General features: G+C 38.3%; 1 protein-coding gene across 4 annotated transcripts in view; it reads right to left on the bottom strand.

Annotated features, from left to right (window-relative positions):
* LOC139938594 (regulator of G-protein signaling 7-like) overlaps positions 1-16,332 on the bottom strand; it is a 163,384-nt gene that overhangs the window by 8,519 nt on the left and 138,533 nt on the right. For 2 of the 4 annotated variants that reach the window (XM_071934199.1, XM_071934205.1), the window contains 4 exons: positions 15,909-16,040; positions 14,923-14,997; positions 12,949-13,150; positions 11,117-11,188 (listed from right to left, as the gene is read on the bottom strand). In XM_071934199.1, coding sequence (XP_071790300.1) covers positions 11,132-11,188; positions 12,949-13,150; positions 14,923-14,997; positions 15,909-16,040 — 466 coding nt within the window. In that variant the 3' untranslated portion in view covers positions 11,117-11,131. Of the gene's footprint in view, positions 1-11,116; positions 11,189-12,948; positions 13,151-14,922; positions 14,998-15,908; positions 16,041-16,332 lie in introns of those variants that run through there. The other 2 variants (XM_071934181.1, XM_071934191.1) reach the window with 1 other exon arrangement.

Here is a 16,332-nt window from a genome sequence, read left to right as displayed (position 1 = left end):
ATGCTCAATGAGAATTCCTCAGACTTAATCCAGTGTGCAACATTACATGGTGTAGGTTTTTGCACAGTTCACATACATGACATAAGAGATTGCACACATTTCCAACAAAATGTATGGTAAAATGGTACCAGTGTCTTTGCTGGTCTGATACAAAAAGCTATTCCATGAACCATGTGACATAGCAATGCTGGAATTAGACTCAGGAATTCAAATTGAGCATTCACTGCTCGCAAATGACTTATTGGTCTAATTTCATAAACAATTAATATTATCAAACAAACCAATTTGTCATTATGAAATCGATGTGGAAATTTCAGCCAGGCGTGAAAACTTAACAAGTACTTAAATGTTGGTTTTTTTTTCATGCTCAGCAAACTTATGAGTATAATTCAATGGTTTGTCCGTCCGTCTATTTTGTCGGTTGTCATGATGGTGTATATAATGTTTGCAGGCTCTTGGTGACCAGCAGTGTTAATTAATGGCAGGGTTTTTGAGAGTGTTAGTATAGCTTCAGTACAACGGCTGTTATGAGCACTGTGTTTGATGAACAGGGGCGAGTTGCTGCAATATGATGAAGAGAGGAAAGAGCTGGTGTGGGTAGGAGGTTGAGGGGATAGATGGAAAGTGTAAGTCTGTGATGACTGCGATGGAAAGGAAATGATAATGAAATCAGAAAAGGTTTAGCCGTCTCCAAACTGAGAGTCCTACCCATGGGGGGCTGGTCTAATTGTAAAAATAAGAAGATACAAAACAAGAAGACCTACAAGTAAAAAATGCAACATATGTGTGAAAACTTTCCCGCCTTTTTTTACAACTCATGGTTACCTTTTAACAGCTTTACTACATCTCTAAATTTGTATCTCATTGGTTTGTTTTGGTGCGATGCAAATCTATCCCATTTTCATTCATTTTAATTGGGGAATAAATAAATAAATAAAAATATTTCAGCAACAAAATACTCAAACTGCTAAAATATGGCTTAATAAATAATATGGTCCCATGCTGAAACTAAACTCCAAGAGAGGGTAATGATCTTATAAATGAAGAATGACTTAATGCTACTAAAAAATCCTAAACAAAAAGCAAGTTGTGTTAATTACATTGGTATCGATGTATTAAATATGCTGACTGCTAGCAATGCTGTCTCAGCAAACAGTGCAAAAGAGTTTGCAATGCACCGAAAAGACAATTGACTTTTGTTCCCAGAAACATCACCTCCTTGAAAGATTTTTACTTGAAGTCACACTTCTTAAACACTAAAACTGCTAGCTGGACAACAATTAATATGCCATTCCATAACACCTTGTCATACATCATATTGGCTTGTAATCACAAACTTGACTTTTTGGAGTTTAAGCCCCTGCATAATTTCCTGGCGGAATATAAATATCTTTGAGCTTTACAATAATCGTGTAATAAATTTTGTTCAGACACATCATGTATAGGGCAGCCTGCAGCTGACCACAACCAGGAGAGGATGCTCCAAAGTTGTACCTGGCATTTATAAATGCAATCTTTTGGTTGAGGGAATAGCCTTTTCCCAATAATAGCTTTCTTTTTGCCTCAGGTTATCAGTTTTCCTGCCCATTACTCTGACCTATAGTAATACTAGTGACCATTAACCAGCATTACCACCACACCTTAAAAGACAGTGGACACTATTGGTAATAAGTCAAAATAATTTTAAGCATAAAACCTTACTTGGTAACCAGTAATGGGGAGCTGTTGATAGTATAAAACATTGTGAGAAACAGCTCCCTCTGAAGTGAGTTAGTTTTTGAGAAAGAAGAAATTTTCCTCAAACTTGATTTCAAGACCTCAGATTTAGAATTTGAGGTCTCGAAATCAAGCATATGAAAGCACACAAATTCGTGTGCAGTGGCGTTTTTTCTTTCATTATTATCTCGCAACTTCAACGACCAATTGGGGTCAAATTTTCACAGGTTTGTTATTTTATGCATAATGTTGAGATACACCAAGTGAGAAGAGTGATCTTTGACAATTACCAATAGTGTTCAGTGTATTTTAAAAGATTCTCCAAACAGTAAATGAAGCTTGGTAAAGGGATCATTAGTTGTCATGAAATAATTATAATCCTTTCTTCTAAAAAGTTACCAAAATCTGGATTTATAGGCTTAATAATTTCCTAAGCCTGTTTGGTTTTCAAAAGCCTGTTTGATTTTCAAAAGCCTGTTTGATTTTTAAACGTTTCATTTTAACAAAAGGTCAAGTTCATCAGACAGAGGAAACACCGTTTATAAAAAGGGAATTGCACTTCTGCCTGCTTTTTGTATGAGGTTTTAAAAGGGGTCTAAATAAACTGTAAGACTGGCTTTAAAGTACACAAGGTTCGAGGGAGCAAAGAACGGCGAAAGGGAGTTAGAAGGAAAGAAGGCATGACCATGAAGAAATTTACAACTTTCAGATTGAAAGAATACGGGTAAAAGCTACAGTGAATTCTCTTGGGGACACAAGATTGCAATATGGTGCGACTAGCTTTCACTGCTTCTTCTTGGTGGATGCGGTGACACATTGACATGACTGTGAATACTTGGCAGTGCAGTAGAGCAGAAGGTGCCGTTACAGGGTTCATCGCATGTTTTCTTGCATTGGAAAGTTTTTAAGGATGTTGGAAAGTTGAGCGAAGGGATGAAGAGTAAAGATACATAAGAAAAATGGGTCATTTACAGAGAAAACAGCATTCTTCCTTTGAGTATAGAAGTAAAGACTTGTATGAAATCAAGGTTAGCTTCAGGCAAATGACAATATTTTTGAAAGGACGTCAGTTTCTTACATCAACTATGTGGTGAGTGATATAAACACCATCTACGAGTAGAAAAATGGTCCTTAATCTATTGATCTACAGTGTTACAGAGAAGCAGATATCGATGTGTGAAGCTGTATGATAGCACAGTGCAGTTGGTGAATTGGTTTGTTTGGTTTCCCTACATCAGGAGTGGACCTTAACATTTGCTTGCCAATGGCTGGTCAGTTCACCATTTGGCATGCCTCAATTCTGAAACCTCACCGTCCGTTTTTTTTCTTCAATATGGTTCAAAATCCATCAGGTTTGCCCAAAACTCCCCCCCCCCCTCCCCAATCCAAAAAAATAAACAGTTAAGGTCCAAACCTGGTAACAACTACAGCCAAGATTACCATACGGTTAGTACATACCTCTTTACTTCTTCTAATAACATCACATTGGCAAACGTGGATAAAATTTAACCATTATTCAAAAGTTAGATTTTTTTAAAGTATTTGATAGAGGGTTAAACAGTTGCCTAAATTCAGGTGTCCATAGGTGTGCACTATTACACAATTATCATCAAGTGAGTGAGAATACTCATAGATTAAGGGAGGAATCCGAAGAGAAATGGTCACAAGATCTTCAACAATGCAAGGAGTTTCATGCTAATCTAAATCAAGAGGAAACTAATTCAACCATTATAAAATGTAATAAGATTGCGGTCTGAATAGCTGAGAGGCAGCAGCTTAAAAAAACCTGCCTTAATAAGCCCCTACATATTGTTGATGCCACCATTCAATGGCACAACCCTGAAATCTGCTGACAAACTTTGGCAAAATGCAGTGCTGCTTTTAGCAAAAAAAGTTTCCTAGTTTTTGATTTTTCTCATGTTTTAACAAAGACATGCATCATGGGAGGGTACCAGTTTTGTTCAGTGGTCTCCGGGCCACTGTTTTGGCTTGTTATGCAACGCATTGGCGTCGTATGTTGAACAACTTGTTGAGTTATCACTTCTGAATCAATTAAATGACCCACCCCCACCCTTCCTCAAATACAAAACATAAAAAAACCTCTCATGATTCAGCAAGGGGTATCTTGTCAGGGATTAGGTCAAGAGCATCTTTCTGGTTAATGATAATATATTTATGCATTGAGATTTCCCACATGCTACAATTCTGTGTAACCTTTCTTCAAACCATGCAGTGATTAAAGAAGACAATGACTCAGCTGCATGTGCATAGAGATAAAATGCTCCTCATCCTCAAGGTTAAAGTTCAACATAAGGTCAAAGTTTACATGAATCAAATCCAAATCCAAGTTGAGACTTAAAATGCAACTCTTATAATTGAAGTTACCTGTAATTAACATGTGAGTCAATGTAGACACCAACTGTGAGTTAAAAGGCATGCAATATGTCACAACTGGAATTACATTGAGACCATAAGCCATTTTGAGATACATGGTGAACACCTTCATAAGACACCATGGGTTTGGGTAAATTTGTATGTATTCACCCAAATCAAACAGTGCACTCATGAGTCCGCACTATTGAGTTTGGGTAAAATTGTCTCCATACACCCAAACCAAACAGATTGCATACATATAGATGGAATGCAATATGCGTCATCGACCGCCATCTTTGATGTATTAACAAGGGAAAAGTGCTCGCGTGTAAGTGCTATGCGTGCACTTTTCCTTAGTAATACATCAAAGATGGCGGTCGATGACGTTTATTGCAATCCATCTGTAGCGTCGGCCATACCTCAGAAAGGCTTATGGCCTATGTTGCCCCGGTCACCCCTTCAAATGTGCCCCATACAAATTGTTTTCCCAACTAAAATACCTTTTGCAAAATGAAAATTTCCTTTCCCTCTCAAACATGAAATTCCAGGCCTGAATCTGTCCCCAACGGTTGGAATTTCAAAAATTCATTATATTTCTTATAGCTGGGACAAATTTATAGGAGCTGCTGAACATAAAGTATGGCTTAAAGCTAATAACTTTGATCAGAGTGAGCAAGGATATTGTCGCAAACGATGTTCATCCTGTGAAATTTTGGAAGAAATGTCCAATGACCAGATACTTGCAGTAATGGCTGTCTTAATGAACGCTTGATATAAAAGTTGATTAGTATATGTTTTGTACGCTACATCATAACTATTTAATTTGATTTGTTTTAAATGTTGGGAGAAAGAGTCTGTGTTGGTGTAGACAATGAGAAAAGACGTCTCTCATGGATGATGCCAATAAGTGCTTGGGTGATAATTAGTGATGTAATGGTGCACCATGCATATTTGGTTAGGCAGGCCATGCATATTCAATGTCATTCGTGCATATTCATGTGCAGTTCATAATGCAGAGTAACAATGCCTTATGCATATTCATGATGCATGTTAATGAGTTTCATGCACATGCAGCATCATGATTGGCTGCGGAATGCTGGTTTTAAACCAATCACAGCATGGATGACCGGCGGGACTTAATGATAAATTGTTCTTGTGTTCATTGGGTGTAAAAAGTCACTGTCGTTAGAAAATGTTAACATTCAAACTCAACCATGCATAAATAAACCACACACTGTCACGCTATAAACCTGTTCCTATAACGTATATATACTATGGTGGTTAATGAGTTATGTTAGAATGCAGGCAAGGGGGGGGGGGGGTATTATAACGAAAACAGTATAATCCTCAACAAATTCTTGCATCGCATTATCGTTACAGAAGAAATGATATCACTGAGTCACCAGCTCTGCATAACCATTGACACTTCATGAAGACATCTAAAACTTTTCTTTACCATAAGGAGAGAATTTTTTCAAAATGTCCCCAAACTTAATTCAAATGTATATTAAAGACACTGGACACTATTGGTAATTGTCAATGATCGCTCTTCTCACTTGGTGTATCTCAACAAACATGAATGCAAAAAATAACAAACCTGTGAAAATTTGAGCTCAATCGTTCGTCGAAGTTGCGAGATAATAATGAAAGAAAAAACACCCTTGTCACATGAAGTTGTGTGCTTTCAGATGCTTGATTTCGAGACCTCAAATTCTAAATCTGAGGTCTCAAAATCAAGTTTGAGTAAAATGTCTTCTTTCTCGAAAACTAACTCACTTCAGAGGGAGCTGTTTCTCACAATGTTTTATACTATCAACAACTCCTCATTGTTACCAAGTAAAGTTTTATGCTAATAACTATTTTGAGTAATTACCAATAGTGTCCACTGCCTTTAAAAATTCGATAAAAAGAGCCCCCAAAAAACATGTTAGGATTTTCATAGATCTAGTGCCTTCTTAGTCTATTAACCCCAACTCCTCCTACAAAATTCGTTCACCACAATTGAAAAAAGTTGATTGGATTCAATCTTTGAAATCTCACTTCTAATGCCAGTGCCACTCATCCAGAGAAATAAATTCATCTTAAATACTTGTCAAAGTGAGAAAAATATCATTTGATGACCCCCAAATTACCAAAGCTTCCAGGGTTACGATTAGTTTACCACAATCGGAATAAGCTCAAATATAAATGTTCACCCCCAAATAAAAAAATCTTCCCCCCCCCCCCCCATTATTCAAGATCAACCTCCAAATTTGACCGAACTTTCACAGGATGGGAGCTGAATTCTTAGTCTTCGAGAAACTAACCAGACCTTTTTGTTTACTGTATCTGTTGTGAAGTCTTTGTGTTTAAGATTTGCTAATCGTATACAAAAGCTGCTTGAGAATCAATGCTTAGCTTTTTTCTTTTTAAATGAAGTTATTTTCTTTGTCTCCAAAAGACAGACATTATCATCTGAGGTTTCTCTTTTAGAAAATCCTCAAACATCATAAGAAGATGTTGTAAAAACTTAAATGGTTGAATATTTGGTATTTAAAAAATAAGAATGTCATTGAAAACTAGGAACACTGGCAAGTAATTCTGACGTGACATGCAATTTGGTTTCTATGAACCTCTGGTACATTATAAGGGGGTACTGTTATATCATTGAGTTTGCATGCACCCTATCACTCATTCTGCAAACCAAAAGGAATTAAAAAAAAAAGGGACAAAGAAATGGGGGGGGGGGAACAGAAAGGAAAATAAATCTGTTAGTGGATTCTTCTTCAGGTTAACATTCACCATTCACCGATCATGCACATTCACTCATTTCCAATGTCCAATAACTACTACAATGTTTTGTGTGCGCTACGGCCTGTGATGGAAAGACTATGAAGGGGAATTCGAACCATGTACCATTGCTATTCACTTATCCAGGAAGTCCATCCGATTGGCCAGACTGGGCAGTTTGGGTATGAGTGATTTAGTCTGCCGCAATGATCATAGAGAGAAGGCAGGGAATATACAACGTTAAAGCATAGGTTGGCACGGTAACAGATTTAATGCAGTTTATAATTCTGGTCCCTTTCATAAGAAAAGGAAATAAAGGAGTATGGGGAGGATGCTAATACGATCTGAATTCTACTACTTCATAAAGCTCGACTACTTTTAAAGTAATATCAAGAATGAGTGTACACTTCAAGGGAAAACCTCTGTTAATACTTTCACAATTTGAAAAGGAAGCAATGAAAAAGTATGACTAGTCCAGATAGACGCCATCTTTACAGGTGACTTGTGGGTTTTGGCTTTGAGGTGCGTCCCATGTTTTAATATTTCCACTGAGGAATCATGCATGAATTTGATAAAATCCACATGTGCTGCATGCACACTGTATATACGCATAATTAAAGTTGCGTTTTTTTGAAAATTTGTGCAAAGATGGCCGACATTATACTGTGACATGTCACATTGGCTTTCCAAACGTGAAAATCCATTGTAAATTTAAAAAACAAGTTTTCTAGAAGGTTAAGTTGTGGTTGATAAGTTTTCCATCAAACAGCTTTTTATCAAATAAAAGTTTGTTTTTTTTGTTTTACAAAAAAACAGATTGAATCATACACATATTTCTGTCTGTTATTGTACAAGATTAATTGCATTTTTCTAAGCATCTCCAAATTAAATGAGCAAAAACTTTGATATGATGTACGTTTTTTTCTTGAATGGGAAAACATCTTGAGATATTCTGTCGAGATTGTACACTCCTCATAATAACCTAGTGACCGAGCTGAAACTAAGGTGCAAATTAATGAGTTACGTAAATAAAATGAAAACCTAAATATACATAATTTGTATCCACATTAAAATTTGAAACAACTAATTGAACTTTTGTTAAAGCCATTATACACTTTCGGTAAACAGTATTGTCCAAGTCCCACACTTTGTGTATCACAACTTATATATAAAACAACAAACCTGTGAAAATTTAGGCTCAATCGGTCATCGGAGTCGAGAGAAAATAACGGGAAAACCCACTCTTGTTTCCGCGCGTTTCGCCGTGTCATGACATGTGTTTAAAATAAATCCGTAATTCTCGCTAACGAGAATTGATATTGTTTTATTGTTTTCTCAAAAAGTAAAGCATTTCATTGAATAATATTTCAAGAAAAGTCTTTCACCATTACATTCTGTAAACCATGTAAATTATTTGTAAATCTGTGAACTTTTTTTTTTTCCTGTACCGAAAGTGTATAATGGCTTTAAATTACTTATTTCTTTTGTCTAGTTTTAATTTTTTATTATCTGAAGCGAAAAGGGTTAACAACTTCACATGCCTTGAAGGAAAAATAATAAAAAATAAACTCCCTTAATGGCAACTGGACATTCTTTTAGAGTCCAGAGTTTTTGTCATTTTTTCTTGAATGACTCAGTAAAATCAGTATAAAAATAATTTAAAAAACGAAAAAAAAAAAATAATAAGTTCACTGAATCTTAATAGTCATCAGAGAATTTAGCCGAAGTACAGTGCTGACCTAGGAATTCTTTATGAGCCTTTTTACGCTCCTAGCCTACTTCTTCAATCTCTGCGTCGTCGACGCCCCCCCCCCCCAAATCTAGAGTAATCAGAAGAAATCTTATTGCAGTCTGACTCCTTCCCACTTAGCGGCTATCTTGTAATAGAATGAGAAAACGGCAAGAGGAGGGCGAGAAAAAAGATTAAGGCATTTGGGTAGGAACCGAGGGTCACTTCAGATAATGGCCTGCAGAATGGGGGGCGTATCTGATTTGCAAATTATCATCAAATTCATCGGCCGGATATTTCACAGTCAAAAGGTCAGTTAAAAGCAAATCACCTTTTTTTTCTTTCCCCTGTTCACTTTGAAAAAATTAATGTGGCTTTTTAGATACGCGTTTCCAGAGTCTTGGTTTTTTTTTGGTAGCGTTGTTGTTTTGTTTTTTTGAGGGGGGGGGGGGGGAGTGAAAATTTGGTAAGCAGAAAAAAACCGGAATGGTGATACTTTCAAATAAACTTAAAAGATCTTAAAATGTAAAGAGCTTGTATGAAGACTTTGAATTAATTATCAAGGACTTTGTTTAATTTATTGTAGCACTTAAAGACAGTGGACACTATTGGTAATTGTCCAAGACAAGTCTTCTCACTTGGTGCATCTCAACTCGAGTAGTGTTCATCTAGGGCTATGGCAGCATCGTTAAAGATTGAACCTTTTATAAAATAGCCACTGCTGATGCCTCAACGCGACTACCTCGTTCCCAGCAAGGCATGACCACCATTTTTCTTCTCTTCCCCAGAATGATCATAACCCCTGGAAGTGTGACTTTGAAATATCAAAATATATTGGACATTTTAAATGGTCCTATAGTTGATCCATTCTGTGTTAGAGATTACGCAGAGCCCTCTTTCGTTATTTTCCAATCTTGTGACACGTCGTGTATGTGGTTCATGGTGACCACATAGAAACATATATTTATTTGAAATGTATTGCCTTGAATTAAAGCATTTTGACACCGGTGTACTAAGCTCTCCAAAAGCGCTCAAAGTTTTTTGTTTTTAACTAGCGATAATGCAAATCAGCAGCTTTTTGTTAGCCAATCAACATTGGTTTTCAGCTCTTCCCTTCCAGAGGTTATAGTGATGAGAGGTATCAACACAACGCCCTGCCCGAGGTAGTGAGGCTGCAAGAGGAGGGCTACTTTTACCACAGGGATTGGGGACGAGCAAGGAATGTCATCTTCTTTATAGATGTGATTTAATATCTTGGGATGTTACTCCCTCATGAAAGATATCCAACAAGGTGTCAAGTAGGTATTTAGAGAACAAGGAATAAACATTATTTCCGAATAGTTGTTGTAGTCAGCTTGGGGCTTGTGAAAGGGATGTTACAAACGGGCCAAAGTAAAACGCTATGCTACATCATATTGGATTTGTCATCCAACGCAGAAATTTGCTTCCCCTTAGAATCAACAAATGATTTAAAATGGTACTACTTTAAATACTTATAAGACTATTTCTTCACGATGAAAAAACAACTACGTAGATTATCTGACTTATAAAGTATTTATCTACCATATATGAACTTAAAATGTGGATATCTACATGTTAGACTGTTAGCAAATTGGACATGAGAACAGATACACTACTTTTTTGCTGCAGAGTTTACAAAACAAACAAAGTCCCCAGCAACCATAACAGCGCAACCAATCAGAGAGGGTTTAAATTGATACTCCAATTGGTCATTCTGCAGAGTTACGGGGGCCCGACATCTTGGTTTAACTTGGCATCAATAAAGTTGCATACAGTTATTCCTGATGGAGTTTATAAAATATACTCTGAATTTGGACTACTAATAATGAGGGGTGAAGAGGGGGTGATGATGTGTATGGGTCTAGAATGTGGATTAAAGCAAGCCATGGAATTGACCATACCTTTTCCCAGTGACTCAGGCACTATGTGCAGCATAATAAATGAATGGCAGTGAAGACGGAGCGGAGAATGGGGGCGTAGAGAGGGGGTCATGAATGTAATCCAGAGAGAGGGGGGTAAAGGGGGCATTGGTCCGAAGGGAATGATCCAGTATGATATAAGGTGGGCAAGACAAAAGGTAGGATGTGAAGGACAGGAGAGAGAAAGAGTTATTGTTAAATTTTGTTCACAGAAAATGTTTTGGAAATCAGTGTTTGTATGTCTATTTATAAAGAATGTAGTATGAGTGCATTATTGTCCCATCACACATCAGTCCGAATCAAAGTGAGACTAGGATTCAGACTAGGCGGGTGCCTGTATTTGTAGTTCACATTCCATAGCAATCACCCCATGCAGTCAAGGAGCTTGACAATGACAGCCAACAAAGAAATAATCTGGAATACTTGTAGTAGGTGTACATGGAAATGTGCCTGTGATTTCTAAATGTTCTAGCTTGGTAAGCTTGTAAACGTTTTACAACTTGTTATTGTATTTTCAGTATTTCAATAATTTAGCAACAATGTGCATTTACAGCAATTACTTACCACAATTATCGACATTAACAACTGAACAAAATGCCAAGAATCAAATTAGTGTCTTTAACAGGCACTCATAAACACAGGCATGGGCGAAACAATTGTGCTAAATTGTGCGAGAAAAAAGGTGACGCATGTAAAAGGGCAGCGTTAAAAATGCTCTGTTATTAAAAACCAAGTGCAGCATCAATTAATTGAAACACATGACAGTAATCTGTACTCTACTACATAGACAAACTCAAAGACAACGAACAGACAAAACTAGAAGCCAAACTAAGAGGTCTTAGGGACATAGAAGGGCGGGAAAGGGTGGGGGGGGGGGGGGGCTGAAACCAATATATTCGCTAAACTTCTAGAAGTCAAAAATAAACACTTGTCTGGCAACCAGCCTGCATATATGTGTAATGCTGTTGAGGAACTAAAAAACATATCAGTCACAGACTAAATCATGGAGCTACATTCTATTCAGGCCATTTTAAAAACTCAGACTAAAGCCATGTCATATTCCTGCGAATGCGAACAAATTTTTATGAAAACAAATTCGCAACGAATCAGTTCGCAACAGTTGTATGTGTTCAAACACTGCAAACCATGTAACGTCAAAGTGGCGTCGCATGAAGTATGAAATGAGCCTAAGGCTTGGTGCTTTGACTTAGGATAGCCTCCGCCTGTTTGGTATACTTGCAACATCAGAGTATGAATAAATGCACTTCATATGCAGAATGGTTCAGAGTTTGTGCAGGAAAGATTTCCGGAGGGGGTGGGAGGGTCGGATTAGTTGTAATTAACAAAAGATGATGTATAAACTCAACAGATTGATTTGATTTGGCCTGTAATGTCAAGGTAACACCATTGTTGAAACCACTGTGTTTCAACAATGCCAAACTCCGCACCAAGTAACTCCTGATTTCTTTCAAATACATAACTTTTAACCCTTTCTCAGATTTTAAGTTTAACAATTTGAAGATAGCAAAGTTTGCATTGGTTGAACTTTTTGAATAAATATGGCACAACCAGAGTAAGGTTGAAAGAACATAGATTCAAATCTGCAAAACAAAGACCTTATGCCCATGATGATGTCATTTCAGTAGGGTGCCCTCGACTAGAGGTTATTATTATGCGAAACATGTGCACCGCTTGTGCAAATCAGCCAGAAATCAAACCAGTCAGAAAAGTCTTTATGAAAAGAACTAGAAAACAAAAAGGGGAATGGAAACTTGACTTAGGAGTCTGAATGTTTTTGAACACATTTACGACACAATTACATGAAGAACACATTTAAAACATATTTAGAACACATAAAGAACAAATTAGGAACACATTGAACACAACTCTAGACAAAATGAAAATTGTGAATAATTGTTTCCCTTTCTAAGCATGAATTAGTGAGGCTTCATTGTTGAAGGTGTTCTTGCTTGTTGATACAGTGTTGCACTTTCAACCCACACTAGAAGTTGCCGCACGAATAGAAAGCCATGCAAGAAATCAGGTGCCCCAATCTGAAATGTGCACATGCTTTTGGTTTCAATATTTTGAGTAGAACAAAACCTAGGTAGACGTTCAGAAATCGATGCACCGAATTGTTCAAGAAGAACACAGTGACATAATGCAGCATAGCTTCACAAGCAACCAGCTCTGTTAAGGTGAGTTGCAACTTAAGGTGGTACTGTAACTGACCGTGAGCATGGTGCGGCAGAACCCGAGTGGGCAATGCCAAAAGCATAGTGGAAATAATGAACAATACAACGTGAGGCTAATAAAAAATAAACCAACAATAACACTGAAAACAAAAATCTCCCTCCAATTTTTTTGTACAATGATATAGACACCGACACAGAGTAGGGACAAAAAATATGCAGTGTGTACCTTTTTCTTGGGATTAAGAAGTTCTTTATATTGATCTGATTTGAGGAATCGTGGATAGCTATCGCTCCGCATCAACGTGTAGATATGGTCCTGGGCCGAGTCGAATGTATACCTCCCAGCTCCTTTCATGTTTTTCCGGGTCACCTCCCGGACCTTGGAGTCCACGTTGATTGGACTGTGTGATGACTCGGACAGGAATTCACTGGAAAAATATTGATAGAATAAAAAGTATTAAAGAATCTGTTTTGCTTGGCAGACAAATTTTCTTTACGTAAACAAATTGGTCCATCTGGTGTGTCGTGGCCGAGCGGTTAAGAGCACCGGATTCAATCTGTTTGATCAGCAGAGTGTGGGTTTGAGTCCCGGTCGTGACACGTGCTACGTAAAATTGGGGAGGTAGTGCTTTCTGCTCTACCAGCCAGGCTTCGGATTTATACCCAAGCCTACATCCACATGGACTGTAAAGGGGGTAACCCTGTTTCAGCTGTAGCCCACACCTTGAAGTAGCCTTCAGGACTTGTGTGTCTGGCGACTTGCATAAAAATAAAAAAAAAGCTTTTTGAACAGTCAAACCCTTGGCAAGCAAAAAAAGTCTTTACTGTTTACTGTATTAAGGTTACCAACCAAAATAGCATATCACATGTACCATCTGTGATTGTTATATCTCGGTAACAAATAGTGAAGTTTGATTGGTCGAGAACCAATCATGTGCCGTGCAACAAATACGCATGTATCATGGCTAAAGATGCGCGCTACGCGTAATGCACAGCGCGCCGGGTAACATCACCTTGATCTTTCCCACCGTTGGTCGATTTCCAGCGCTGTACGAAACACACGAGGGTTCGAGGGAACAGGTGAAGAATTGTTTCTTATTTGAACTGTTCGTCTGCTTATTAAACCATGATTAAACTATGCATTGCTCCATCTTAATAATGATTGAAGATGACAACAGAACTTTGAGAAGAGGAATAACAATGTTACCAAGGTATAACAAAACAATTGTTGCATGCTGTGACTGGGGTCCATGGGTTTTGTACACCCTCGGTGGCAAATGGCACCCTCGGCTTTGCCTCGGGTTCCATTTTCCCCCTCGCGTGTACAAAACGCCATGGATCCCGTCACAGCGTGCAACAGTTGTATACTGGAAACCTGCTTTTTTGTTGCTGAGCGGAAAATGTTTAAGCAATATTGTCTACTTTAGCAGCTCTATCGAAATTGGACCCTATCTGTAAATATGATGATTGTTTTCCATGCCCACTTCACACAGAAACATGCTCATGACAACCAATTACTGAGCTAGTACAAATATTGTCCCTGTGTCCATGTCACTTTCATGATTTTGTTAAAAGAACTGGCCAATACCATTTCGTAGTCGCCCTTCAACTTCAGTGTGCGTGGGCTACTTAGGTCTCAAACCAACCACTACTTAACCATGAGTCATTGATCAAACCTGTTAAATTAGGTACAATAATAACTAGTTCTTATATGGTGCATTTTACAACAGCGTACAATAGCGTACGTTAGTGCCCTGTCGTCGATTTCCCCACACTCGTACTAACTTAGGATTAATCTTAGGACTTAGGACGAGTTAAATTCCGTATCCAAATAAGTAGGAGGCATTGAACCCATCCTAAGTTAGGACGAGTTACTCGTCCTAACCCGAGATAGGATTAATCGTAGCATTTCGTGAAATCAGCTGCAGGTCATTGGGCCAATAACATTCCTTTAATCTTTCTCAGCTCCCTGGTGAGTATACAGCCAGAGCTGCTGTGCGCTCAAAAGGCTTTTTCAATTACAATTTCAACCTCTACCCTCACAGGTACCCATTTATACCCCTGGGTGGAGAGAAGCAATTATAGCAAAGCATCTTGCTCAAGGACACCCGTGTCACAACCGGGGTTGTAACCCACACTACGAATTTTATGCTAACATGTATGACCCCTCCGCCATGACAACCTAATTGGATACACTTACTTGTAAATCTCCTGTGCTTTGGCTGGTACCTTGCTAATCGCTGTTGCTTTCAGCTCTTGACATGCTATCCAAAATCTACAACAAGAAAATAAACAAAAAAAATCATGTCAAATAATGCATAAAAAACTAACCAGACATATAGTAATCTTCAATAATCAATAAACATTTATCAGATTGAAAGTCAACGTTTCAACAATAAACACAAGACCTGAGCCGTCGATTTCACCTAACTCTTCCCTAACTTAGGATTTATCTTAGGAAACGCACTGTAACATGTAAACCTTAAGATTAATCCCAAGTTAGGACTAGCTACTCGTCCTAACTCGAGATCGGATTAATCCTATTGCTTTAATAATAATATTAATAATAATAGTGGCTTCTTATATAGAAGTGACGCTCATGGTGCTTCAACATTATTACCCCTGGTCACTGGGCCTTAAATCATCCCTTAAACCATCTCAGCTCCCTGGGGAGTATACAGCCTGTGCTGCCAAATATGTAGCGCACTAAGCTAATCAATCACAACAACCAACTCTGCCCTCACAGGTAACCATTTACCCATTTTGTGAAATCGGCTGCTGGACTTCTTTGGCTATAAGTTTATTGGCCTGACGCTAAGAACACTGGCCTCTGGCATGCAGTCCAGTGGTATGTTTGAGCCTGACAGTAGGAATAATATCAAACCCAATGATAGCTACCAGGGCCCACATGGCTCTGCTTACCGTTAGCAAAGAATTGACCCTTATGCAGGGAATTACGCGGAAGCAGGGAATTACGCGCTTATGCCAAGGGTATTTCCCAGGTTAGCAGGGCATTTGTGCTTCCCTCCATGTTTTATAGTAGGCTTTCACGCTTCCGAAGCTAGCGCAGATAATCAGAGCTTGCACAGTAAGCAAAGAATGGTGAGCGCAGGCGCAGAATTTGGCCGTAAGCAGAGGCATGAAATTGGGCCACGGTCAATATTAAAAAGCTTTCTATAGTCTCACCTTAGATTCTCTTGACTGAACTCCTTGGCAAGGAACCTTGCAAACTGGTCTCGGCCTAATGGATCCTTAAGCAGATCGTCGAAGGAGAAACCCCACTTCTTGACTCGCCACACAGGTACATCCTTCAGGTTCCTATCCGAATCAAATGAATTATACATGAGTAAGAACAAATAACAAAAGTACCAAACTGCAAAAATTATGCACTGCCGAAGTCAACGTTAAGATGTTGAAAGCTTGAGTGTTTCCACAGTGAGTGGAGGCATGGAGTATATATAGAGCTGTATATCAGTGATGGGCAATTAACATATAGTGACTGGCTATCTCTCTCCCTCTGCCTTACTGTACGGTCTCCTCAGTCACTTAATCCAACTCGACAAGGTTTCATTTATGATTTGAATCTGACAATGTGTGCAGGTCCGGTCAG

Source organism: Asterias amurensis, chromosome 1 (assembly GCF_032118995.1).
Source record: "Asterias amurensis chromosome 1, ASM3211899v1".
Taxonomy (NCBI): Eukaryota; Metazoa; Echinodermata; class Asteroidea; order Forcipulatida; family Asteriidae; genus Asterias; species Asterias amurensis.
This window is presented reverse-complemented; position numbering and strand designations above follow the sequence as displayed.